The sequence below is a fragment of the Aspergillus aculeatus genome (assembly GCF_001890905.1).
Source record: "Aspergillus aculeatus ATCC 16872 unplaced genomic scaffold ASPACscaffold_10, whole genome shotgun sequence".
NCBI classification, from domain to species: domain Eukaryota; kingdom Fungi; phylum Ascomycota; class Eurotiomycetes; order Eurotiales; family Aspergillaceae; genus Aspergillus; species Aspergillus aculeatus.
Window position 1 is genome coordinate 131,192 of NW_017962985.1, and position 26,580 is coordinate 157,771.

Genomic DNA, 26,580 nt, shown 5'->3' on the forward strand with positions numbered 1-26,580 from the left:
TTGCAGCTGAGTTGCCACTGTAATCAATCTGTCCGAGTGCTGGCTCAAATAGCGACCTGTTTCATCTGCGATTTCCTTCACACTCCGAAAGTCGTTCGGCCCCGTGTCTTGCACCAGACCTATCACAAACCGAATGTACTTATCCTCATATCCCATATAGTGAAGCTTGTTTTTGATATATTGTTCGTTGTCTTCGAGCATACCGATAACTTGGAGAACGGTCAGTCGCTCAGCTGGGGTTCAAGTATAGAACAAAGAAGTGTTACCTCGTCGGGTGACCTATAGATTGTACCTTGATGCAAATGTTAGCGATGTAGTAGAAATATGTATATCGGATAAGATAATACCAATGGATGCAAGATGTCTCAAGTGACCGAGCAGTTTCCAAGGGAGGACTAAGTCACTCAGAGAGGGAATCATGAGGCCGTGCAGTTCGCCAAGCCTTAGGAGACCAGGCATATCGCTGAGCGGCACCCTTCCTTTTTAAAATCTCAGAATTAGTCCAATGGCCTGGTCGCTCCATTGTTCCCGGATCTCCTTGAGAGCACGCCCCAGGCCATATTGAGAGTCACCAGATTGGCAATGCGATTGTCGATGTAAATATGCAGTGCAAATGGCAACTATAAAACAACAGTCAAGCCAATACGTCTCCAATTATTGTAACCAGGCCGAATGCTCCAAGTTATTGAGAAGTAAATATATACACTGGGGAGCCAACACCAGTTCAAAACCAGACGGCGCGAAATAGTTGGTGGCGGTTCTGGGACAGGCTTACCATTATCAACGTGTTTCAAGAATGCACTTGCCATTGCAACCGACATCAAGAACGATCACGATGCATTTGAGGAAATTGCCGGCCTATCGTCGAATTGGTCCTATTTCAGGTTCAACTGCGGTGGGAGACTTGCAGATATCTCGCTCGACCAAGCGAGCCAGTTGCCAACCATTGAGAACATGACCAGGGCTTATCTTGCGAAATCCCAAACGCAAGCGACGATACAAGATGCTGTTCGCGCAATGGCCTATCCTGGTTGGTAGGTAAATGGCGAAGAAAATTATTATTAGTTCAGGTACATGCTTTGATTTACTGGTCTACTCACCAACCCGCCATCCTGCATCCTAAAGCTATACAGCTTTGTTCAAACAGGTGTTTATCTATGTGTTCATCTCACTTCTTCTCATTGACGAAATTGTACATCTCACTTTTCCAAACAAAGTCAATCAAAATATCAAGAGGGTATTAGATCAGGATGGAGGCGATATAGATTCCACGTACTGCAGAACCTGTCTCTTAGTTGGTGATCAAGTTCATGTTACTAACATGTGGACTATTTCTCCAATTAAACCTTTAGTGAAGTATATTCCACTCAATACAGCTGATCAAAAAGCCCCATAACATCGATCCCCAACCACTGCACATCATTTAGCGCATAGCTCGGATCATCGAGCAGCGGGAAGAAGATGGGGTCGAACGACGCCGGACTCCAGGGCTGGACGGGCGCCGTCGGATCGAGCTCGGTCTTCCGGGGCCGATCGGCATCCATTGACGGATTGCTAACCGGGACACGCAGGGCGGCTGTCGACTCCAAAGTCGCATCCTCTGTGATGACAGGTGCGGTTGCTGTATTCTCAACGCGCCTTTGGGCGCGGATAGTCTCGCTGCCCGTCTTCGTCTTGCCATTCCTGACGTCCGACACGTACTGCCGGGCGAGGTGGGCGAACTCAGCCACCAGGGAGCCCGGAAGCGCCCCTTTGCTGGCGTACTCGATGCGGCTGAAGTGCCCACCGGCCATGTCGAGGAGGGCGAGACTGAGGCCGGTTTCGGCGTGAGTGGGGTTGTGCACGACGAGGTCGAAGAGGATCATGAGGGCGGAGAGCGGGAGGACGGCCAGGATCCTGTAATTATTGTATTTTGTGTCATTACCGCGCATCCAGGACAACGGTCAAAAAGCAGGAAACTCACCAAACAGGCGCCGAGGGCGCAACCTCGATGAAGGCTGTTAACTCTAGAACACTTCTCGCCGTGCGCAACAGTTCGCGCTTCAAGACGTCCTGCTGCGACGCCGCGACGCGAGCAGTCCCTACATGGAGGATGGTCCACGATAGAGTGAGAAGAGCGTGGAAGTACAGATAGTGCGTGAGTAAGGCAATCTTCAAAGCCAATGGCTCGCGCAGAAGACGAGGTTTCGGGACCTCGCCCGGCCGGAATCGAGAGGGGATCGCAAGGCGCCAGGTCTCTAGCTCCGAACGTAGACTGTTCACGGTGGCGTTATATGTCTGCAGGGGCTGGCTCACGGCGCTGACGTTGAAGAGGGACTGATGAACCTTTGAGACTAGACGGCCGTACTTGATGAAACAGAAGAACCAGTCGTAGTCCCCAAAGGCAGACTCTAGCACGTCTGGAATGGCACAGCTGATGTTGGAGTCATCGATGACCTATTTGACGGGTTTGAGTAAAGAGGAGCTAGGTAGATCAATCGGCTTGGAATGACTGACTGAGTTCCTTGCCGTGCCAAAGCATGAAGTCTTTTCAAGATAGTAAAGGACCCAGAATGTGCGCCGGTGAGCCGTTTCTTGCACCCCGTTCGAGCGATGGTAGCCGAGTGCTTGTGCCATCATGCTGGCTTCTGACAACATCAGGGGTTCGAATTGGAAGGCCGACACGGTGGATGAGAAGATTGCCTGCAGTAAACCTTAGTTGTTGGGAGATGTCTCGTCAAATATTGTATCATACCATAGCCATGAGCGCCTAGGGTTGATGTTAGTCTTGTCCCTCCCCTCGAGATTGAAGCAGAGATGCAAACCTGAACGGCAGTCAACGAACCGCGACCGAACACCAAGTCTGGAAAATACGACAGTGACCGCTCGAAGTATTGCCAGGCCTCACCCACTCCAACCTCAAAGCTGCCCCCCTCGTTATTCTGGCACCCGATGGCAACAATCGCGTAGAACAATGCCGCCCAAGCGCGGTCAGCAGCAAGCGAATGGGATAAGTCCTCGGCCGTGGCTTTCTGACGGAATGTGTCGGGAGACAGAAACGGGTAGACTGGGTGGACGGCTTCAAAATAGGCTACTCTTCGTCAGTACTTTGCAGGAGGACTAATGGGAAAAGGTGCCGAGTTACCGGCTATATGAGCTTGAATGCTGGCCCTATCAGGAAATTCGTGGCTCTGGCTTAACGAGTGCCGCCGCTGGATATAAGACTGCGGAATGGCACAGGCGGTTTTGATCTTCGTTGAAACGAGCGCGCGGATCTGCTCGAGTAGTTGGTCTAGTCGGCTATGCCCCAGTCTTTCATTGATCGCCTTGACTCGTTTGGCGGGGAAGAACGAGATATTAGGATTGAACCCGGAGATCGTGGTGAGCTCCAAGAGCACGATTAGTTTCGGGTGTTCGGTCACCTCGCGGTTGTGTTCATGCTACGTACCTGATCTGGATGGCCCGAGTCTCGCAAGTGACGAGAAGCTTGTCGATTTACCAGAAGAGAGTCCATATACAGCGCGCCGGTGCTGGAGGACAACGACGTGGTATCAGTATCCGCAAGAGGTGTCAAAGCTAGTGCACATCGTCAGTTCGGCTTGGATTCCAGATTTATAATCAATTAAGCAAACTACCTTCCAACTCATATTTCCGTTTGCGGGGCCTTTTCACTGGCGTAAAGGAGCAGGGACGCCTCTGCGACTAAAAGGAATCAAATACCGTTCGATGAGGGCTGCAAGGATTGTGGCCTGACTTACCAGGCAAAGATCGCAGGTGGAATTTGTGCCTGAGAGACCTGGCAAAAGTCAGCCAAAGCGGAAGAAGACACTCCAAGGGTGTCAGGTCACTCCACAGAGTCCACACTCACTACATCGCGTTTTTCGGGTCCGACAGGCGTCGCACGCCTTGTGCAGCGCGGCAGAGCTTGATGCAGCCGCTGACATCATCTCCATGGCATAAAGATGAGCAGTTGAGGTGGAAGGAGACGAGGAGAAAAAGGCTTCTCTCAGCATTGACAGTATCGGCCCCTTATGGCGGTGCTGTGTTCGCCGCCGAGGAGCTCCGACGCCCCCGCGCCGGCTGGCCCACGCTGGCCCTAACTTCCGCTCCGATCGCCTCCGACGCTAGTCGCTCGTCGGCGCCGTCTATCATCATGTCTGCTACTAGGCTGGGCTGCATTTTTTGCCCAGTAGAATGGGTGAAATTCACCTTTCATCACATGCTGATGAGGTAGTGCTGTGGTGAATGCGATATAAATCGTCATGGAGCCTGTTATTCGCAACACACAGCTACCTTCAGGAATCTTGTTCCTCGGCCACCTTACCAACCGAGCGAGAGTCTGTGCCCTAATTCCTTCTGCCGCCATCCACCATGCTAGACCCAGCTTCAATCCCCAAATTGCCTGAAATGCCTGAGCAGGCTACCCACACTAGCAGGTCTACGTCGACCTCGTCCAGTGATCGAACAGCCGACGTGGCAGATGAAGCCGAACCGATGCAGATATCTCCAGAGAATCAACGTCAAATCCTCAAATTGGCAAGACGCTTCACGCAGGACTCGGTACATGAGTGGCCTCACGGCTCCTCTATCAATCCGTTTACGGATGCAGAGGATACGTGCCTAGATCCCAACTCCCTCAAGTTCAGCGCCAAGCGATGGGTGCAGGCCTTGGTGGAATTGACCTCGCAGAATCCCGAGCGGTACCCCAAGCGCAGAGCAGGCGTATCATACCGTCATCTCAGCGTGGGTGGATACGGGGGTGGCGCTGCTTACCAGCCAACTGTTGCGAACGTCGTGCTGCAGGGGCTAAGGGATCTGACGGTTCGTTTGGTTTCCGGAAGAAGACGCGAGGTGCAGATTTTAAGAGACCACGATGGCATTGTCCGCAGCGGCGAGATGCTCCTGGTCCTAGGGAAACCAGGAAGGTTCGTACTTTGAGATCCTACGAGTAACAGCTTGATTGTTTTTGACTGACTAGATTTCGTACCTGCAGTGGCGTATCCACCCTCTTGAAGACAATCGCAGGCCATACCAATGGACTATCGGTGGCGGATTCCACAGAGCTCAGCTATGAAGGTAGGCCAGACCCCATCACATTTCGAGTGGGAACTGACCGAAAGTCCCCTTGCAACCAGGCATTCCATGGAAGACAATGCATCGCAAATTTCGTGGGGATGTGATCTACCAGGCTGAGACGGACGTCCACTTCCCCCATCTCACGGTCGGACAGACGCTGTTGTACGCCGCTCTGGCCAAAACCCCTCGGAACCGGCTGCCAGGTGTATCCCGGGAGACCTATGCAACTCATCTCCGCGATGTGGTCATGGCTGTGTTTGGCATCTCGCACACCGTCAACACTAAAGTCGGCGACGACTTCATCCGCGGAGTGAGTGGTGGAGAAAGGAAGCGTGTCAGCATTGCGGAAACCTGTCTGACACAGAGCTGTATCCAATGCTGGGACAACAGCTCCCGCGGGCTGGACAGTGCCACAGCGCTGCAATTCATTCAAACCGTCAGACTGGGCGCCAAGATGACTGGTACTGCCGCCGTGGTTGCTCTGTACCAGGCTTCGCAACAGGCTTACGATGTGCGTCTTTACCACCTAAATGTCCTGCGTGGAAACTGTGAAGCTGACTACTGCACCCCATGTACTGTGCACAGTGCTTTGACAAGGTGACAGTACTCTATGAAGGTCGGCAAATCTACTTCGGCCCGGTAGATCGAGCAAAACAGTACTTCATCGACATGGGCTATCTTTGCCCTGATCGACAAACGACAGGAGACTTCCTTACCTCATTGACCAACCCGGTGGAACGAATCATTCGGCCAGGCTTTGAAGCTCGAGTGTCCAGAACACCCGATGAATTCGCCCAAGCCTGGCAACAGAGCCAACTGAGAATAGAGCTGTGCAAGGAGATTGACCACTTCAACCAACAGCATGACGCAGAGGTTGTTTTTGAGAAGTTCGCAGCCTCCAAGAAGGCGGAAAGATCACGCTTGATGTAAGAAACGTCACCAACTAGACACAAAATCGCTCGAAGCTTAGACTGTGCAGGACCCCAAGTTCACCTTATACCATATCCATTCCCCAGCAAGTGTTACTGTGCATACGACGAGGCTACCGCAGAGTCTTGGGCGACTCCACCTTCTTCTTCGCTACTGTGCTCGGGAACTTCTTCCTCTCCCTCGTCCTGGGCAGTGTGTTCTACAGCCTAGACGACTCGACCGCCAGCTTTGTCGATCGCTGCGTCCTCCTGTTCTTCGCCGTGCTATTCAATGCGTTGAGTAGCGCTCTAGAAGTGAGTACATCCGGGCACCCAGCTCAGTAACCGCTAATATAGTCCCCAGATCCTAGCGTTGTACGCCCAACGACCTATCGTCGAGAAACATGCCGCCTACGCCTTCTACCACCCGATGTCCGAAGCCGTGGCATCCATGATCTGCGACCTGCCCAGCAAGGTGCTCTCCACCATCGGCTTCAACATCCCCTTGTACTACATGTCGAACCTGCGGCGCGACTCCGACCACGTGGTCATCTATCTGCTTTTCGCCTTCATGACCACCCTGACCATGTCCATGATCTTCCGCACGATTGCCCAGTCCACGCGCACGATCCCACAGGCGCTCACGCCCATCGCCCTGGGCGTGCTCGCGCTGGTGGTGTACACAGGGTTTGTCCTCCCGACTCGCAACATGCAGGGCTGGCTGCGGTGGATCAATTACATCAATCCGATCGCGTACTCGTACGAGACGCTGGTGGCCAACGAGTTCCACGGCCGCTACTTCGAGTGTGCCAGTTTCGTGCCCTCGGGGCCAGGATATCAGGACGTTGCGAGTGATTACAGAACGTGTGCGGTGGCCGGTGCGTCGACCACCTCGAGCCTGGTCAGTGGGGATGCATATGTGGCGGCCAACTATAGCTATTACTTCTCGCATACATGGAGGTATTTATTCACTATGCCCTTCCAGACGATACATGTACTGTGCTGACTGGATTATGCTCAGGAACTTCGGCATTCTGATTGCCTTCATCCTGTTTTTCATGACAACGTACCTGCTGATTGCGGAATTCGTGATGTTTGACCATTCCAAAGGCGAGGTTCTCGTCTTTCAACGCAAGTCACAAGCTGTCAGTGCCATCAGACATGCTGCACATGATGAGGAATCCGGCAAGAGCGAGGCAGCCACGACAGCGGAGCATGCTGCGGTGTCTGATCGTGAGCTCAATCTCCAGCTCCAATCCAACACCTTGCATTGGAAGGATGTGTGCTACGACGTGCCGATCAAAGGCGAGATGCGCCGCATATCCGACCACATCGACGGATGGGTGACACCCGGGACGCTGACTGCATTGATGGTAGGGATTTTCTTAGCTCATAGTCAATCTACCCGATACTGACATTGTGAGCGAACCAGGGAGCCTCAGGCGCGGGTAAAACCACACTTCTCGATCTCCTTGCCAGCAGGGTCAAGACCGGAGTGGTATCCGGGCAAGTCTTTGTCAATGGCGTCCCTCGAGACGCCTCGTTCCAGAGGAGGGTAGGCTATGTTCAACAGCAGGACGTCCATCTTGAGACCAGTACCATTCGCGAAGCGCTGCGATTCAGTGCCCTTCTCCGACAGCCGGCATCGGTGAGCAAAGCGGACAAGTATCAGTACGTCGAGGAGGTGATTGACCTCCTGGAAATGCGGGCGTACGCGGATGCAGTCGTCGGTGTTCCGGGCGAGGGTTTGAACGTTGAGCAGAGGAAGCGGTTGACTATCGGGGTGGAACTTGCGGCGAGGCCCGATCTCCTGATTTTTCTTGACGAACCAACCTCAGGCTTGGACAGCCAGACTGCTTGGTCTATCACTTTACTACTGCGCAAGCTGTCTAACCACGGGCAGGCGATTCTGTGCACCATCCATCAACCCTCGGCAATTCTTTTCGAACAGTTCGACCGTCTACTCCTCCTAGCCAAGGGCGGTCGCACGGTCTACTTTGGACCGATAGGACAGAACTCACAGGTGCTGACCCGCTACTTCGAACGACACGGTGCCAGGCTGTGTACCCGTGAAGAAAACCCGGCTGAATGGATGCTAGAAGTAGTTGGGGCAGCGCCTGGTACGCAATCCACGCACGACTGGGCAGCGACATGGAGGGGGAGCCAGGAATACCAGGAGGTGCGACGAGAGCTGCAGCATCTTGAAGAGCGCCAGGCCTCGACACAAAACTCTGCAGTCGACTCTGGCCAACAGTACGCAGCCCCGTTTCTGACCCAGCTCCAACTATGTACCCAGCGAGTGATGGAGCAGTACTGGCGAACGCCCTCCTACATCTACGCGAAGCTCATCCTCTGCTTTGGCGCGGTAAGTCTGCACCCCCTGCTCCTCTTTGGGTTCAGTTCTCATCACCGACGCAGGCCCTGTTCATCGGCCTCTCCTTCCTGAACACCAAAATCACCATCCTCGGCCTGCAGCACCAGACCTACGCGATCTTCATGCTTCTAGTCATCTTCGCCTTCCTGGCCTACCAGACGATGCCCAACTTCATCAAGCAGCGCGACCTGTACGAGGTCCGCGAACGGCCCGCCAAGACGTACGCCTGGTCGGCCTTCATGCTGGCCAACATCTTCGCCGACCTGCCCTGGAACTCGCTGGCGGCGGTGCTGATCTTCCTCCCGTTCTACTATCTGATCGGCATGGACCACAACGCGCAGGAGACGCACGCCACGCGCGAGCGCAGCGGGCTGATGTTCCTGCTCATCTGGTCCTTTCTGATGCACTGCGGCACCTTTACGATTATGATGGTGGCGGGCGTGGCGACGGCCGAGGTGGGCGCGACGCTGGCGCTGCTGCTGTTCTGCATGTGCTTGATCTTCTGCGGGTGAGTCTATCCCCTTTCCTCCTTATCTGTCTATATTCCCGTGCCTTCATATCAGCCCGACTAACCGCATTCCCACCATTGTAGTGTATTAGCCTCCCCCACAGCCCTCCCGGGCTTCTGGATCTTCATGTACCGCGTCTCCCCCCTCACCTACCTGGTCAGCGGCATGCTCTCCACCGGCCTGGCCAACACAGAAGTCCACTGCTCCACCCTCGAGCAGATCACAATCCAGCCCCCGTCCAGCCAGACCTGCGGCAGCTATCTGGCCGCGTACATGCAGCAGGCCGGCGGCGCCGTCGCCAACCCGCAGGCCACGCGGGACTGCGCCTACTGCCAGATGACGGACTCGAACGTGTACCTGACAGAACTGTCGGCGGAGTATGCGGATCGCTGGCGGAATTTCGGGCTCATGTGGGTTTATATTGGGTTCAATGTGGTTGCGGCGTTGGGGTTGTATTGGGGGGTGCGGGTGCGGGGTGGGGTAAATTTCTCGCGGTTGTGGCGCTGGGTGAAGCGAGGTTAGATTTGGTGAGGAGGGTGTATTCGGGGGTTTTGAGTGCGGATTCTTCGGTAGATGGTGGAGTGGATGTGTTTGATATGGTTGTGTTGTTAATGTACTGTAAACCTATCTTCGGTGTTTTATCTCCACTCACTTGTGTAATCAGTGTCTATTGCAGTTTCTTTTCTTTTGCCAGGTGTGAGGGTCAGTCAGGAATTTTACTCTTTGTTTGTCCACCTTGGGCTCGGCTGGAACACTGATGTAACAATCACAACAAGAGTGCGATTCCTAACCCTGCACCATCAGAATGTGTTTACTTCAAGGTCTTTCCACCCCCGGTGAAATTGACGTCATTCGGCACCGAAGCCAAAAGTGGAGCCACTAGTTTCGCATCGGGACTCGGCGCCGAACCGATAAGATAGGCCTGAGCAGTGTGATTAGATCCAATGCCATGCCGATGCCAGCCTGGGGCCGGAGCTCCCATGACGAAGGAGGCGACCAAGTCGGTGCCAAATAAGAAGTGACAATTTCAGATGTTATTATATTGGTGACCAGTAGTAACAGCGTATGCATGGACAAGAAAGACTATGACTGTCTGCGCAACTGTGCTGTATGTAAAAACCATGATGTAAACGTGTAGAAGTCTCACTGCCAAACCAACTAAAGAAAAGAGGAAGGAAAAGACAATGTGAACAGAAAAGTCAATAATCACAGGATGAGCAGCAGCTAAGCAATAAAGCACAAAGCAAGGGACAATCGACCCCGTCCACACTTTCGTCTCCATAGAAACGCGCTCTCAACCCGTATATCCCAAAACATGGAAGTAGCCGTGTAACCCCCCTAACCTCTATCTGGATTCGCCCGAAGTCCGTGATCAGGCCTCAGTATCACTCACAGTGGTTGACTCTCAAAACCACTATCGAAGGGCCAGCTCCGTCGAGCCATGGAATTACTGAGTAAACTAGGCGAAGTCGGCGTTGACCTCTCCGTTGAAGGTGATCTCGATGTGGTCTCCCGAGGGCTCAGATGGGGTGTATGATGGCCGCTTGTTATGGTCGTAGCACTTCTCGTCGGGGCAGGGGTCCTCGTGGCAGCCATCGTCGGGGCACTCAACTGGGGTGGGCGATGGATCAGTGCAGGGTCCCTCGGGGCAGTTGTCGTCAGGGCAGTTGCCGTCAGGGCAGGGCTTCGCTGGGCAAGGCTTCTTGTGGCAGGTGTCGTCGGAACAGGTCGTGTTGACGCAAGGATTCTCGGAACACGGAGGAGGGGTCGTTTTGCAGGTTTTGCAGGGAGTAGGGGTCGGCTCGCAGTCAACACAGGGGGCAGGTGTAGACTCGCACTCGTTGCATGGCGTCGTAGTGGGCGACACCACGGGCGAGGGAGTCGTGGTGCAGGAGGTCACAGGAGAGGGAGTCGTAGTGCAAGAAGTCACAGGCGAAGGTGTCGTGGTGCAGGAGGTTCCAACCGACGGAGTCGTGGTAGATTCGCACTCATGGCACGGAGTCATAGTTGAAGACGATATAGGTGACGGAGTCGTGGTGCAGGTGACCACAGGGGAAGGTGTAGTCGAGCACGAGGATGTCAACGGCGCAGTCGAATCGCCCGGCAACGGGTCTGTAACAACCGGTCCCTGAGAACTAGGAGGCGGCGAGGTAATCTCCTCAGAAGAGGGAGTAGTAGTGGAGGGCTCCTCCGGCTCCTGGGCAAAAGTCGGTGGATCCTCAACCGCCAGTTCTGGCGCATCGCCGGAGCCCTGGCCTGGTACCGGCAAGTCCTGCCTGGACCGACGCGAGACTGACGGGGTCTCTGTCGGCTGAGCCCAGATTGTCCACGCGTCATCGGGCTGGATCAGGGTTGGCGGAGTGGCGGACGGCGAAGGTACCCACGAGCTCGCTGGGGTCGATGATGAAGCGTAGCTCACGAAGCAGTAGCCCTGGGTTTGAGCCTGCGGAGGCCCGACATCTACTACCGCGGCGCCTGGGACAGTGGTGCTGCTGTGGTCTATGCCGCTGAAGACACATGTAACATCCGGGGTGCTGGATGAGATGCGGGAGATGCTCAGTCCGTTGTCTGTTGGATCAAGTGTTAGCAATCATGGAAGAACAAGCACGAAGTAAGTAATCTGAGGAGATGTCGTACTGATGGCAACAGGAGCTCCGTCGGTGGAAAAGCTCTGGGTGAGCTGCACACCACCAGCCGCGTAGAACGTTATTGGAACTTCGTTGCGCGAGCGAGCAGTGGGCAGAGCTCGCGCAAGGAGTCCGAAGGAGACGACGGTGACAAGAGTAGATGCTGAAGTATACATTGCGCTGGTTGATCTTTGTAGCAACGAGGCTTGGGTTGAAAGTTGAACGATTGAGAGTTGACTTGAATATTGCTGTTGTACTTGCTGTTTTTGTGAGGATGTGAAACCGATGTTGTCGTGATGCCCTTGAGGCTTATATAGACTTCATCCTCATACTACAAGCTATATCTATTGCAGAATAGAGAGGCTATGCTTCTTGACAGAATGGTAAACAGTGAGGCTCAATCCAGAACGCCTGTCAAACAATAAAGATGGCCGTCCCCCAACCATGGATGGCCTCTTCAGGCCTCGGGCTGAGCCCACCGACCTAAAATTATTCGAGCCAGGAGCTCCAATATATCCGGGGAAAGCTCATTCCACAAGGCTTGTGTGGACGAAAATAGTGACAGGGTGCAGTGCCTCCGCGGCCCGAACCATGGAAGAAATACGACACCACCAATGATCAAAAGTGACTCGCCGGCGTACCGAACAATAGCAGCAACACGAACCCGTGCTTGCTCGAGTACTCTTGGGTCAATCACGAGCACGGTATTTTAAGCTGATGCTACGCGGAAATAGACTATGGACTAAGCCACTTGCTTCGACTGAGTGGGTATCAAAGCCACCGCTACGTCTGGGTACATAAATTAGAAGCGGCTGTCCTGTGGCTGGAATTAGCCTCAGCAACATCAGAGTACGAGGTAGTAGTCATCTTCGCTACACAGTATCTCTGCTCAGAAAACCAGTAGTCAAAGAGCATCCGAGTGGTAGCTATCCGGATTCACTGGGCCAGTCGTGTAGGGCGAACAAGACCTGTGGTGGACTACCCTCAATAGCTGCTCACATTCCATTGCAACCTTGCTAGAACAAAGATTCCGTTGCCATGAGCAGATAGTGGGACCAGACAGAGCCATCACTAGAGGCCACCGGGTCTAGCCTCCCAGCTCTAGCCCCCATTCCTATCTAATTCGCCCAAGCCATGCCTTGACACTGAGGACCTCCCCGCCCACGCAGACATTGCCCTCGCCGATCCTCGCTTGGGCGATGGGATCATATGGCGGAGCATGCAGTAACTCGTAATCATGGCTGCAGATCTCCACCGCGAGCGTCCCCGCCCGCAGTTTGTCCGCGCAGGCTTTGTCGTAATGAACACCTGGCCAAGTTTTGCACACATAGAGATCATCCGCATGGGTCCAGTGGGTCTCACAGCCCCCCGCGCAAAAGATATCCATTGCCCCCGGGGTTTCCCGGGGTTGTCCGAGTACTTGGGATACGGGCTGACCAGGGACCAAGCTGCGACAGTGGCATCCCCCATGCCAACTGCTCGAAGGTGGCCAGCAAGACGAATATACCCTTCCCAATCATTGAGTGGACGGTTGTCAGAGAGAAGAGCGAGGTCGGCCTTGAGGTATGGACGTAGCGTATCCTGGGCCCTTTCCATGCTACCCCGAATGACGTGGTAGTGTGCAAGCCGCTGTGCGCCATGTCGCTTGAACTCGTCCGTCAAGTCCTCGGGAGTTGGGACTCGTGCCAACTTCTCGAGCTTGACGATGTATGATGCGTCGGTGTCCAGGTTATGCTGCACCTCAGTATAATAAGCCCATGCGAGTCGGCCTTCCGTCCTACTACTAGTGAGGGAGAGTTCTTTGACGGCGTCATTCGCTGGACAAACATCCAGAACACGCTCCCACTCCTCAATGGCGTGAATGCGATCCTCATGTTGATGGCCCAGGTACTTGTAACGATAGCGTGCGTGATGGTACATTAGCCCCCTCTTACATAGTCCATCCAAAGGTCTTGAGATTCAATTTCTCCATTTTTCAGTGCTTCTCGCTCCGCCTCACGCTCCGCCTCAGCAGCAGCAATAGCCATCTTGTAAATCGCTAGTGGAACATCAAACATCAGTGTTAGATGCCAGGGCAAACAGTGCGTTATTAGACTTATCGTCAAGCCACAATGAGCGAACTGCAGCTGTGCGTCGGTCGAGCTCCGTGGTGGGGTCGACGGAGCCCTCTAAAACACGAAGGAAGTGAAGGGCGCTTTCATAGTCATTCCTTTTCTGGAAACTTGCGAGAAGCCTCTTCAGCGGGTCGTACTCGCCCGAGTGCTCGTCGAGAAGATCCTTGTACATTGCGAGGGCCTGATCTTCGTGACCAGTCACTTCATACCACGGACGCCAGATGCTGCTTCGTAGCCATTACGATAATTCCACCAAGTCCTCCGGGTGGCGTCTGTTCTTTTTCAGCAGCCACCCGCTCAATTGTTGCATCGAGAATTTGAATGGCGGCGCAGAGTCTTTCTTCAATGCGTATGTCTTTGCCCGGTAGGCGATCGCATTGAAACAGAGGCTGCTGGGCGCGAACACCTGTGCTAGAGAGAAAAAAGGGAGAGCATCTTAGCCCACTATTCGACCCAATCGAGACGGGGCTGACTGGGATGTACCATGCTCGCGCCCTGCGCAACAATGCCCCCGATAACCTTCACAATGCCAGCGTCTTATCGATAACCGCCTTCCCTCTTTGTATCGGGCGTTCTTTTCGAGATCCTCCGCTTCCCGGACGCGGATCTGCTCGAGGACTTCCTCGATGGTGTAATTGGGCGCGGACGTCTGATCAACCTTGGTGGTCTGCGCGAACGAGCGGCACACACGCTCCCACGCCTCTTGGAGGTTGTACTCGTCATTGGGTTCGGAGATTGCGATCGGTTCGGAAATTGCGATCATTGTTGCTCGCGAGGTTCTGGGGTCGGGAAGACTCGACGGTCGGTGTTGAGCTCGAAGCTGGTCGCGCAGGTGGGGAAGATTCATTGAGAGCACTCATGTCGAGGGAGGAAGTCTGATGGTGGATTCTCTCATCCTCCGTGGTGTTTGTCTGTTGCGGGCCATTCCCCTCCACCCTTCGCCTTAGCTGAAAACGACGCGCGTTCTTGCCCGAAGCGTCATCCTAAGTAAGCGCTTCATTTGAGGGGATGACCGTGCTACTGCATGTGCAATCGAGTTGACGATGTTCATTTGACGCCACAGAATGGACGAAGAAGTTAAGCATTAGCCAAGAAGGAAATTGGTAGCGACGGGAGGGCATTGAGATTAAGTGGGACTCATGGTTGATGCGGAGAGATCCAATAAGGGGCTGAGAACGTAGGTATCAATCAACTCATTGAGAAGAGGAGGAGATTCTTCATGAGATGACGGTGATGTTGACTGAGAGAGAGCCCGAGTCCCGCGCATGCCACTATTTCCAAAAACGGCAGGCGCCGGCCACCGATCGCCTTGACCGCCCGTGCCTGGCCACGGCAGTATAATTTGTGCCTCAGGCATAAACATACTCAGCGTGCAGGACCATGAATAGATCGTCTCGAAGTGAATACTTATCGTACGAAATATGATGATGCGTAGATGTGCGTGAGTGAGGCTAAAATGTATGCGTGAGCATATGAACGAAGAATGTAGTGGTTCAGCTGTGCTACGATCCGGACTACTCATTGTGTTGGTACATATACGAGGACTGAAATGTGGGTTACTGTGCAATAATTACCAGCCTGGGCTTATAGGTACATCAACTCTTGAGGCACCTTCCCAGGCACCTGTCTAAGCAACAATCTAGAGACACAAACCAAGGCGATCAGCAAGAGTTACTGTCACTCTCAGTGCGTTCTAAATTGTTCTTTCGAGTACATGTACGAGCATTTCTTCGATGAAGCATTTACATCTTGGCCCACAGCCAGGGAATCTTGCATTCATTGCCGGAAAGGCCCTCCTCCCCTCTCACCCTCTGCTAGATGGCTAGGCGCACATTCAATTACATTCTGAAGGAGCTTCTTCAGCTGTATGATGCAGCGAGTAAATGAACTAAGAAGAGCCAGAGATACAGTCCATGAGCGTTCGTCACCCTGAGCAGGCCGTTACATAGTTGCCAAGAGGTAGCTTGGCATCTATCTCAAAGTCCTGGCGTCTGTGAAGCAGTAGACTGTGGCCAGTCCCGAATTAACTTTCTCGACAGATCCGAATCTCGTGCCGCATGTATCCTATACATGCGGAATAAAGCACTTGAACTCGGAAAAGATTTCCAGAGCCAATGAGCCAGGGCGGAAGATACTTTAACCTACGGGTGGTTCTGAATTTTTCATCGCCTGCGAGCGCATCGGCAACTGAATTGCCGTACGTACTCCTCAAAATTCTTTCTGGAGGAATTTGAGCAAAGGTCAAAGATCTACTGCACCTTCGTCGCCCAAGGAACGGAAAAAAGCAATGAACTGACATCATTCGCAACAACATAATCGCACCTGGCCGTGGTCAGTGGTCAGTGGTCAATGGTCAGAACTAGTCGGCAGTCGGCACGCATGGATGCCATTCCGTCATTGGAGATAGCCAAAACCCTATGCTCCTATGTGTAGTTAGCTGTGTAGTCTGTTATGTCGTTAAGCGCGGGAGATTTTACTGTTGATCCTTCGCCAGTTACCCCCTTCTAAGCGAGCCCGCAGCTCGGAAATATTTACCGGAAACTCCACTTCTTGCAGGGTGGATGAGATTGGAGTTTGGACTGTTGGGGAGGGCCCGCTGGAAGGTCTCAGGTTGGTGTGGGGCGGGGAGGGACCATTAATGAGGTGAAATATGTCACCTTTGCAGGTTTGTTAGAATCAGTCTTGGTGACACTTGGTGGGAATGATGTTTCCAGACTCATACATTACATACATACTATGTAAGTTAGTAGACACCCACAGTCAATCCGCTATGAGTAAGTGTATTAAGGGTTATCTCGGCTGAGGTAATCCGAAGGACGGGCGGGCGATCGCAGCAGGTTGATCTACGTTGACCTCATCTGGTCACAATTTCGACACGGGGTGGGTGAAATATGTATGTCGGGTTTGGAGTAAAGTCCAAGTTTGGGGCTACGTAGTCGAGAGAGAGCTTTACAGTCTCCGTAGTTAGCTACTACTTCCCAAGTTCTGCAGCAAGCCTATCAGGATTGCCGGAGTTCCCCCATGTTCGGCCGGTTCAGCTTGGTTGTTGACCGGATCGCAGATTATGATTATGAATGCTGATGTGGTAAGCTGTAGAGCACTTGATGGGAATCTCTGTAGCACCTCGACAATCCAAGATTCTCAGATGACTCAATCAGAGCTGTGTGCAGCAGAGAACGGCGACTGACCCAGATAAATGTGTCAAGCCTGTCCCTCCACCAAAACATCGAAAGTAAACACCCCACCTCCGAGGTCGGGGTCACTTGAATTCCACCCCGAAGTCAGTTGTCTGCGAATGATCCCCGCCAACAGCAACCCATCAACCGGGAATAAAGTACGGTCGGTACTCGGTAGAATCCCCCCCATCGATTGATCTGATTGTGATGCATGTGCGGCCACCATGCAGTGGCCACTGCGAAAGACCTTGTTTTGTGGCCAGCAACAATCCCCCGTCCAGCCCTGGTGGAATCTGGATTTTGATGCGAGTAGAACCGTGGTAGCCGGTCTGCACTACAGGTTCCTCTCGAGAGTAATCAAAAACTACCCTCCTCGAGCATAAGTACTGATCATAAACCCCATGCGATGAATCAGTCCGAAAGTCAGATTCAAAGCTGTGCTCCTGCCATGGAAAGAAACTCTGTGATACATAGAACCCCCGGGGATTCCCCCCCTTACAAAGCTAATCTCGATCTGATGTGAGTAAGATGAGGCATCCAGGGTATTTGGGAGGGTGTGACGGAGATCCGCGAATCACAGGCACGGAAGGGATGATTCATCACATCCCAAGCCACCAAGTCCGATCGCGGAAACTGCCAAGACCCACCGCCAGGAAGGAAAAACTGCATCTTCCCCCCACCCGGATATCGAATCCGTGATTTATAGGTCTCTTATTGAAGGGCGGAAGGGGTGCTGTGGGAGCTGACACCGCCAAAAACGCCTCCACTAGCTAGTCTCCCTGAAAATACGAATCGTGCATGTTTGACTCGAGTAGAAGTGAGCAAGAAGTAGGTGGGCTACAGACCGGCGGGGTATGAGGACGGAGAGCAAAGACGCAAAGGCGCAAAGGCAACACGAAAGGGAAAAAGGAAAAAAAAATTGCTCACATGCCCCTGAATGTGGTTCGACTTTCGAGAACTATGGAAAGAAGTGGAACCCATCGACTCGAGGTCCAGGAAGATAGTCCCGAGGGCCAAAGGCTTTTTCACTGCTACCCTACGTCACCGGAGGTGCTGGGAGGAGCCCTGAGGTGTTTTTCCGGTAGCGAGCATTCTGGGTTGGTTTCTGTCGGCTTTATTCGGCTCAACCCGAGGGGAAGGAGGTTCTACTAGTCAAAGAGTGAAGGAGGGTCTTCACCCACAACCGTCTTTCTCCCTTCATAGCACTGCAGAAATAGTAAACAAAAACCTGGAATTGAGAATCATCTTAATTCCTGGTAATCCGGTTTAGATGGGTGAGCTGAGCTTGGTCAGACGTACAGGTCCAAAACCACAAACAAAGAAAAAGCCAAGTCAACTGGGTGGAAAATGCACCGACCGAGGGTCGAGGCCCTGGGAGCCCCAAGCGGCCGGCAAAGTTACTTGCCTTGCCTTGAGCAGCCAACAACTAGTCTAGGGGAGGGAAAGTGAGGTGGAGACGGTGGAATGCAGTGGACTCGAGTGACCTCCAGTCGCCTGTCTATTTAAACCTGTTTGGTGGTTGGCTGCAAGGGAGCCCTAACCCACTACGTCACCATCTTTCACTTCCCTCTCAGCCCAGAAGGTAAAGGAATGAAGGGCTTGGCTGCTGCTACCACTGCTGCTGCTACTGCTGCTACTGCTGCCGCTGAGCAAAGTACGGAAATAATCACTTGATGAGTTCCCGTTTGCACTCAGCCTATTCTACAAAAAGTAGACCTTAGTGCCCACCTTCTGCTGTTGGTGGGCTTTTCTTATCTACCTGACTCTTACTTCCAACCGGTTTACCCCATAATTTCCCACCCTTCGCCTACACATCTACGTCTACTACACGATCGATCTCCCCCTCCCGATCGGCCGTGATGGAAATCTCTCGAGTCCTGAATTACATTGACGAAGCGCCCAAATGGGTGGGAATGGGGGGCACGGACGACATCAGACAACTACCAAGACAACAACCAGAACCCCAGCCATCGCCTGAACGACAAAGCCAACCGTCCGAAGAACCCTCCCCGCTCCCCCTTGCCCTTCCCTTCCCCCGATCGACCATCACCACCACAACCTCAACCACAACCACCACCACCACCACCCCGAACTCAACCTCACATACCATAATCCGCAACAAGAAACCCATCCCGCGACAGGCGGGACGCGGATACGCCCCGAAAAGCCGAGCCGCGCTGGCGTGCAACTCGTGTCGACAGGGGAAATTCAAGTGCACCGGCGAGAAGAACCAATGCCAGCGGTGTGCCATGTTGGGCAAGCAATGCTGGTACCCGGCCCATAAGCGCGAGCGGATTCAGAGGTAGTGATGATCCCGTCCCTCTTTGATTATGATTCGGATATATCTAGAACATGGACATCGCGGTTAACATTCGGGGTTGGCATTGACAGGGAGATGGATCAACTGGTCACGGAGGCGAATGAGTATCGATTAATGCTGGAGTTGCTGCTTTCACGGGTCAATAAAGAAGATGCGGAGGATATCTCCGCCCTGCTGTTCAAGGTAACTACTGGTTACTTGTTCTTTTTATTTCTCCTTTACTTGCTGGCGTGGACTAATATTGGAACTATGGTTGAAGTACGAAAAGTAGGGGTGATGGGACGTCAAGTTGACTTGACCTTTGCACCTCTCGACAAACAATTACTCGACGACTGGATCGGCGAATCTTCCGACAGCTCTGGAGAAAACATAGGCGAAAATCCATGCCAACACCCAGGGAGCTCAGCCTGTCCACAAAACAGGACGGCATTCTACTCGCTCCGATTGCCAGCGCAAGACCCTCACGCAATTGCTCTTTCGTCGCACGGCAGGCTTTCGTGGCGCAGCCAGGGAGGAAGATCCTGGAATGGTAGATTTTAGACCTACTCAGCGGCGATTTGTCTTTCTTTTTCCTTGTCTTTTTTTGTTCTTTCTTTTTGTTTCTTTTTGTATTCCAGATAGAGATACCCTTCCGATAAGGAACACACCAATCAGGCCCGAACAAGTACAGTACAGGATAGCAGAGAGCCAGCCGGATAGGATAGTCTCTCCGATAACATCTATTTCGCATACCACCGGAGACAACCTAAAAGAAGCTTATTAGCCCACCCTCCGATCTCCACTTGCTGCAGAAATCCTGATTTCAGATCCCCTAGCAGATGGTGCCCCACGCTCGTCAGCCGTAGCTTTTGCTGGACAGTAGATAAGCGCATTGCCAAGAGCACGGCTCGATGATCCGGGCTATCCTAAGCGACAGCCGTGGAGTAGGTCTGGGGCTGTGGTAACAGGCACGATGAGATAGCTGTATTGCCACAGAGTTATACCTGTCGTCGAGCATGTCTCTCAATCGAAGACAGTACAGTACAGTCGTCAATTAGCGCACAATCGGTTCATTTTGCAACATCCTGGCGACCACTATTCTCTGTACACTATATCGTGCCATTAGAGATTGGCAAGCTGAATAGCTTCCTTTCCCGCTACGTCCGTATTCTTGCACTCCTTCTGCTGAGGAGTGCGGAATCACTGCCGATGAGGTCCATGATCACCACACCGCCAGCGACATGGTTTCAACCCTCGGCTCACTGCCCGTCAACGTGGTTAGATGGTTTCGTATAGCTTGAATTCAGCAACGTTCCACACTCTTCATAACACATACTCCACATTCGGGCATTTGACTGGAATTGCTTTAAGCATTTCCTATATGCTTAATATCATATATTGAGACCACATCTAGAGTATCTCACCCCGCGCCGCCCTTTCCCTAACAGCATCCGTTCAGCATACCCTACAAAGTGTAAATAAAATCCGGCCTCTTATCCCCCAACACCTCCACCTCCTCAGTCCCCAACCCCTCCAACCGATGATCCCGCTCCCCGCGCAGCCGCCGTCGATTCTCCTTCCTTAACAGAACATACTGCGTCATCGACCCGCCAAACAGGAACACCACCAGATACCCCAGCACGACGCCGTGTCCTGGATAGAACCGCGGGGCGTCCTCGCTGCGGTAGATATTCGACGAGACGATGCCGTTCAGATTGCCCCAGCCGATCATCAGCCCGAGCGTGATACCGCGTTTGTAGACTCCTAGTGTTTATTTAACGTTCCAATTAGCCGACACGGTATGGCAGAGGGTGAAGCGGGGAGGAGGGGGCTGCTGGATATAATGTCGTGCTCGTGCGGATGACGGGACTCACCTTCAACATTATTGCTGACCCAGGAGATCGTGTTAGCGATGCAGGGGTAAATGCCCATGGCGCCGAGGAAGACACCGGCGTACTGCACCCCGGGGGTTTTCGAGCCCAGCAGCATACAGAATCCGGTGATGCCGATCAGCGACACGCCGATGTTGCACAGGCCGCGTTGGCGGGTGCGGTCGGCAAGGTAGCCGATGCTCACGGTCAGGATAGCGGCGCAGGCGTACGGAGGGACGCTGAGGAGCTGGGCGCGGGTGGAGGAGTAGCCTTTCTTTTGTCAGTTCCCAACAGCTAAAGCTAGTGAGTAGGTGAAGAAGGATGAAATACCCTACATTCCAGCGTTAGCACCACCATAACCCGCTGCAGGAGGATACACTCACCAGTTGATTAATGATAGTCGGTATGAACAGCGAAAACGCGTACAACGCCCCATCGGCGCCCATATAGATCACACACCCCAACCACGTCTTCGAATCCTTCAGACTGGCCCAGATGTACGCCGTCTTGAACTCGTGCTCGCCCAACCCACTCGCCTGCTTATCCGCGGCCAACCGCCGCAGCACCCGCTTGCGCTCGTCCGCGCTCAGGAACGCCGCGCGGTCCGGGAAGTCGTAGACGAGCCAGTACGAGAGCACCCCGATTACGACGGTCGCCAGCCCCTCCAGGATAAAGATCCACGCCCACCCTTGCTTGCCGCCCACACCGTCCATCTTGGCGATCGCGGCCGCCAGCAGCCCGCCGAAGGAGCCGGCCAGCGCCGCGGCGGAGAAGAAGATCGCCATGCGGATGCCGAACTCGGAGCGTTTGTACCAGCACGACAGGTAGTAGCTGATGCCCGGGAAGAGGCCCGCCTCCGCGAGGCCCAGGAACCATCGCGCCGTGATGAGCCCGCCGTAGTTGTGCACCAGGCCCATGGTTGTCATGCAGATGCCCTGTCGGTCAGAGCATACATTAGTTACTGGTTGGTTGCATTCGCATCCCTACCTCGAAAGGGTCGTTGATGTCATCAACTGCCACGGGAGACGTACCCAAAGCACAATGATCGTCGGAATGAACAAGCTCGGTCGCGTCCGTTTCAGGAGGACATTAGTCAGGGGCTCGAAGACGGAGTAAGAGACGAAGAACACGGTCAGCGAGGCGTTGTACTGCGCATTGCTCATGTTCAGTGCCTGCTGCAGTCCGTCCAGCTTGGCGTTGCCGATGTTGGTGCGGTCCAGGAACGAGGCCAGGTAGAGTAACGAGAGCCACGGGATGAGGCGCAGGTCGAGCTTGCGGAGTAGACGGCGGTCCTGAAGGTGTGGAGGTCAATTGCACGTTCTCAACTGCAAGCACGATACATACGATATTGGCTTTCTCTGCCTCGCTCAGACCAGCGTCCGGATCGTCAATCTCGTGCAGGTGTTCAGCGGTGGGTTTGGAGATCTCCGGGTCGTGAAACCCGGGGTCTTTCTCGTCGGGAGCTGGACGTTGGGCGCCCATTTCTTTGGAGTCCATTGAATTGAGACGGGGGGTTGTAGAGGGAGTGAGGTGGTTTGCGTGCGACAAGGTTGCGAAAGAGAGAGAGCAGGGAAAGAGGCAAAAAGAAGGACAGCTGGACGTAATCTTGCGCGGAGTCAAGCTACCCCGTACGGTTGGGAAGCGATCATCTCGGGGTAATACCGTGCGGGGGCTGAGTAATCCTTGCCAATGATCTACTGGTCCCTTGCGTCTTCTGCTTTTTCATGGGTTGGGGAGAATCATTGCTGCTTTCATTCATTGCCGCCCAATAAACTTCTGCAGCTCATTTTTCAGCCTCGTCATACGGAGACAGATACGGCAGTGATTGGAATGCAATCCACAAATGCTTCTTCTTCTGCTGCTTCTACTTTTTCTTTTCTTGTTCCTTGCTTCAACCATGGATACACCAGCATCCCCCCGCTGCCCCTCCAACAAACACGAGGTTGTCGGCGACTTCCCCGCATTTTGAAAGCCGAACCGATCAGCATTTGCCGCTGCCAAGAGATAAGCATCTTGGCGAAATCCCCCGCATCTCATCACCATGAAGCCATTTCTCAGCTGGCCAGTGACTCAGGTGACGAGTGATGAGTTTCGCTTAATGAACATCTGTGGGAGCAGAAGAGAGGGTTCTGATTCCAACGTGATGAGATTGCGACGGCCGCTGCAGGTACCACAGGTACGCAAGGGGCGTAGGTCGTGTCAGGTACCAGGGGTTGTGTGCACCCTGCCAAGCTCGGTGAATCCCAGGTAGAGGTCTGCTGAGTCTTCACTTACTGGGTAAGTTAGACCTTGATTGCTTAACTTCACACCGACTTTTGGTGGGGTTGACGATTTGCGCCTGAGGCCCCAAGGCTTGAGGGGTCAAGCTTTAAGCTTAGGGGCACGTGATTCGCCCACTATTGCTGGTGGCCGGTTGCCAGTTTAACATGAGTTAGTTATTGCGCTGCTGCTTAACAGAGAAGAAAATCTAAAATGGCAGCACCTACGGCACGTCACCCGTGCCAGTTGACATCCGAAACTGGCGCGAGTCAACGAAGACATCATTCTCGGTTTAGCGAGCACATCTCTTCAAGCAGACACCAATCAATCACAATCCCAAGCACTTACAAAACAAATCTCACTCATCACCATCCATAAATTACTTCATGAACCCATTAAATCTTAAATCTTCAACATAGATCAATCGCATCAAACCAAAAAAAGCGTCATTGACATCGCACCAATAAACCCCCACTCTTCACCACCTCCACCTCAACATCAATTATCATTACACTAAAACAGAAAAATAATTTTAACGCGCCTCCTCATCCGCCACCCCCTTCGCTTCCCAAGCCTGATGCGACGGCGATGGCGACTGACCCTCGCCCTTCCCCTGCAACTTAGCCGCAACCCCCCCATCCAACCTTGTATCCACCTCCCGGGAGAACAGCGACGCGATGATCGACAAACCACCGAACGCAATGCTCACGCAGAAGACCGTGCGGAACGACATCGCGTACGCCGTCTTCTCCGCGTCCGCGACCGCGGCGAGGATCTTGGTCGTCATGCCGGGCACGGCCTCCAGGGCGGCGCTGGTGCCGGCGGCGACCGCCTCGAGGAGGTCGGTGAGGGAGGACGAGGGGAGGCCGGCCTTGGTGGCGGCGTGCGTGACGGTCGTGGGTAGGTTGGCGGTGATCCGGTTTTGGAGGATGGCGACGTAGATGGCCGCTTTGGTGCGTTAGTTATAGATTTAGACTTGGGGGGTTGTGGTGGGGTACCGGGAAGGAGGGCATGGGCAAGGGAACACTCACTGGCGATAGTGCCGAAGATCTGCTTGGCGGAGCCGAGGAAGCCGCTGGCTAGACCGATGTCCTCCGGTTTGCAGTACAGGGGGCACATGATCAGGGTGATTAGTTCGAGGTAGCCGACTGCGAAGCCGCCGATTGCGGTGAACTGATGGTTGCGTTAGTGGGGCTGCACTGTGTGGTAGAGGTGGGTATCTGAGATGAGGGGAAAGGTGTGGAGACAAAGGAGGTACGTACAGCAATGCCATATGCCTGGTGGTGCTGGTTGATCGCCGCCAGGGCACCGGAGAACGCAGTGATGATCACGGTGGACGCGATGAGCTGGTACTTGGTGAAGCCGAGGGGCTTCATGAGAATCCCGGCGGCGATTTCACCGACGATGACGCCGACTCCAGTGGTGATCTGCAGCGCTCGTTAGCGATCGCACTAGCTAATATACAAGAACACCGAACTTACGGAAAGCCAGCCAGCTTTGATGGTGTTGGTGGTGAAGAGGTAGAGGACGGCCTCGGGCCACAGGAGACTGTCGTTTCGGTTAGGGCTGAAGGCACGACGGCATTGACGGATGCTCGCGCGCTTACCTCATGGAGAAGTAGACCATGTTGCCGACCAGGGCAGAACACACAGTCGCCGCGTAGCCGGGGTTGCGCAGCAGCGACATGGGGAGCAGGGGCTGCTCCAGGGGTGCGTAGATTTCTGCGGTCGTGTCAGTACCTGCGTGCGTGCTTGGGTGGCTGCACATGCAAAGGACATACCGTAGAGAACAAAGACGATGATCGACACGAAGCCGACGACCAGCACGGCAACGACGTGGGCAGAGGACCACGCATACGAGGTACCACCCCAGGCTATCTACTCGTCAGCTGTGTCAAAGACAATGAACCAGACAGCACATACAGAGTCCCAACAGCACCAGAACAACACCAGCGGCGTAGAGCACGAACCCGATCCAGTCGAACTTCTTCAGACCGTCGAGGCGGCTCTGCCCGCCGCGCTTCTGATCCCAACCAGGGGGGAAGTAGAAGAGCACCAGCAGGATGATCGACAGGCCACAGGTGATCATGTTCAGGTAATACGTCCAGCGCCACGAGGCGGCGGTGTGAGCGACGAAGTCGCTGGCAATGATGGATCCGAAGGCGGAAAAGGGGAGGGTGGTGATGAAGATGCTAGCGTTGACCGCAGGACGAGCGCGGTTAGGCACCAGCTCAGCAATCACAAAGGTGAAGGTCAACTGCACTGCAGCAGCCAGACCGCACAGCACACTTCCGCCGATCACGGTCGGGACATTCTTTGCGGTCGCGCAGACAATCGCCCCAACGAGTCCCAGCAGCTGGCCGCCGATAAGGATGTACCGACGACCGAAGATATCGCCCAGACGGCCGACCAGCAGCAATCCGACCTAAACACACGACCATCAGTATGAAGGATGGCACCCAGGCAGAAAAAGGATTGACGAACTCCGGAGATTAACGTAAAGACCGTTGAGATCATGCTATAGTTGGGGTCCGGCCCTGTGCGCGCAAGGAGGGACGATCAGCGGATGCCACTCAGATCGGCCCCGTTCAGGGGGGCGATGGAGAATTACCGAGATCTTGGTTGATCGCAGTCAAGCTGTTGACCTATCTGCGAGTCAGCAAGCCAGAATTGAATCAAGTACGCAGAGAAACGCACTGGCAAGACATATCCCAGGTACAGACTGATGGCCATCAAACAAACGGCAACCACCGAGCCGATGAAGTTGGGGCTGCGGTAGTATCCCGTCGGCAGCTGGTCCAGGTCGACACTCTTGGACTGGATGGAGCCCTCGACGGGCTGGGGAGTCTTCTCGTCCGCCATGGTGCACCTCAAGATCAAAGGCTGGGATCCTTCAACAGAGAAGAAGTCGCAGGCACGGAGGTGTGAAGTGGGTAAAAACGGAAGAGAGGTTCCTGAGCTGCAGGAAATGCAGATAGTTAAAGTAGACCCAGCATGGCCATATGCAGGGCGGAGGCGACAGCCACGAGGCGAAAAGGCGCTAGAAAGTCATCAAACCGGACTGAAGTGTCAAACCATCTCATTTCCGTAGTCTAGATTACCACTACGACTGGAGCTATGAGAGACTACTGGCACGCGAAACTGGTAGGCACGGCCAATGAGCCATGTACGGCATACCAAGACTCAACATGCAATGCCTAGTCTGGCCTGTGAGTAGAAGATACGTACCTGGGTGGTGTGTGGGTGGGGAATCAGGATAAGAGAGGGGGCAATAGTCATGAAAAGAGAGGGGAAGAAGACGGCCGCTTAGGGTTCGTTCATCTTGACAACAAGTCGGCGACGGTCCTTGCGCGATATTGGGAAGGGCCCGCAGTAGTTCAGGTGGAGCC

The 26,580-nt window shown here is 53.9% G+C and overlaps 7 protein-coding genes across 7 annotated transcripts; 2 read left to right on the forward strand and 5 right to left on the reverse strand.

Annotated features, from left to right (window-relative positions):
• Window positions 1-1,367: 1,367 nt before the first annotated feature.
• On the reverse strand, window positions 1,368-3,493 carry ASPACDRAFT_52886 (fungal specific transcription factor domain-containing protein; the record flags this gene model as incomplete). The annotated part of the gene is made up of 6 exons (XM_020202667.1): window positions 1,368-1,896; window positions 1,964-2,436; window positions 2,497-2,682; window positions 2,805-3,070; window positions 3,125-3,365; window positions 3,428-3,493. The coding sequence occupies 6 exons, from the start codon at window positions 3,491-3,493 to the stop codon at window positions 1,368-1,370; spliced, it is 1,761 nt and encodes a 586-aa protein (XP_020054971.1).
• A 980-nt stretch (window positions 3,494-4,473) lies between these two features.
• ASPACDRAFT_30449 (uncharacterized protein) lies at window positions 4,474-9,368 on the forward strand (the record flags this gene model as incomplete). The annotated part of the gene is made up of 10 exons (XM_020199729.1): window positions 4,474-4,904; window positions 4,973-5,055; window positions 5,115-5,566; window positions 5,641-5,981; window positions 6,035-6,278; window positions 6,328-6,923; window positions 6,985-7,336; window positions 7,396-8,328; window positions 8,382-8,845; window positions 8,930-9,368. 10 exons carry the CDS (start codon window positions 4,474-4,476, stop codon window positions 9,366-9,368), a joined length of 4,335 nt encoding a protein of 1,444 aa, XP_020054972.1.
• A 937-nt stretch (window positions 9,369-10,305) lies between these two features.
• Window positions 10,306-11,649, reverse strand: ASPACDRAFT_61366 (uncharacterized protein; the record flags this gene model as incomplete). Its single annotated transcript, XM_020203658.1, has 2 exons — window positions 10,306-11,414; window positions 11,484-11,649. The coding sequence occupies 2 exons, from the start codon at window positions 11,647-11,649 to the stop codon at window positions 10,306-10,308; spliced, it is 1,275 nt and encodes a 424-aa protein (XP_020054973.1).
• Window positions 11,650-12,587: 938 nt separating this feature from the next.
• On the reverse strand, window positions 12,588-14,350 carry ASPACDRAFT_1889149 (uncharacterized protein; the record flags this gene model as incomplete). Its single annotated transcript, XM_020198512.1, has 6 exons — window positions 12,588-12,921; window positions 12,981-13,363; window positions 13,408-13,500; window positions 13,595-13,768; window positions 13,841-13,998; window positions 14,071-14,350. 6 exons carry the CDS (start codon window positions 14,348-14,350, stop codon window positions 12,588-12,590), a joined length of 1,422 nt encoding a protein of 473 aa, XP_020054974.1.
• A 3,965-nt stretch (window positions 14,351-18,315) lies between these two features.
• ASPACDRAFT_121186 (Zn(II)2Cys6 transcription factor domain-containing protein) lies at window positions 18,316-19,916 on the forward strand. Its single transcript, XM_020196407.1, has 2 exons — window positions 18,316-19,065; window positions 19,155-19,916. The coding sequence occupies exons 1-2, from the start codon at window positions 18,623-18,625 to the stop codon at window positions 19,621-19,623; spliced, it is 912 nt and encodes a 303-aa protein (XP_020054975.1). The 5' UTR covers window positions 18,316-18,622; the 3' UTR covers window positions 19,624-19,916.
• A 611-nt stretch (window positions 19,917-20,527) lies between these two features.
• On the reverse strand, window positions 20,528-22,415 carry ASPACDRAFT_30245 (uncharacterized protein; the record flags this gene model as incomplete). The annotated part of the gene is made up of 5 exons (XM_020199712.1): window positions 20,528-20,826; window positions 20,937-21,207; window positions 21,317-21,868; window positions 21,965-22,225; window positions 22,278-22,415. 5 exons carry the CDS (start codon window positions 22,413-22,415, stop codon window positions 20,528-20,530), a joined length of 1,521 nt encoding a protein of 506 aa, XP_020054976.1.
• A 1,309-nt stretch (window positions 22,416-23,724) lies between these two features.
• On the reverse strand, window positions 23,725-25,729 carry ASPACDRAFT_30966 (uncharacterized protein; the record flags this gene model as incomplete). The annotated part of the gene is made up of 7 exons (XM_020199774.1): window positions 23,725-24,140; window positions 24,224-24,365; window positions 24,674-24,740; window positions 24,799-24,913; window positions 24,973-25,065; window positions 25,094-25,616; window positions 25,676-25,729. Coding segments are annotated over 7 exons (1,410 nt in total), but the record flags the coding sequence as incomplete, so codon positions are not given.
• Window positions 25,730-26,580: the final 851 nt, after the last annotated feature.

Coding starts and splice junctions, on each gene's coding strand:
- ASPACDRAFT_121186 (XM_020196407.1), top strand. CDS start 18,623: ATGGAAATCTCTCGAGTCCTGAATTACATTGACGAAGCGCCCAAATGG. Junction 19,066..19,154: donor AAGCGCGAGCGGATTCAGAG/GTAGTGATGATC, acceptor TGGCATTGACAG/GGAGATGGATCAACTGGTCA.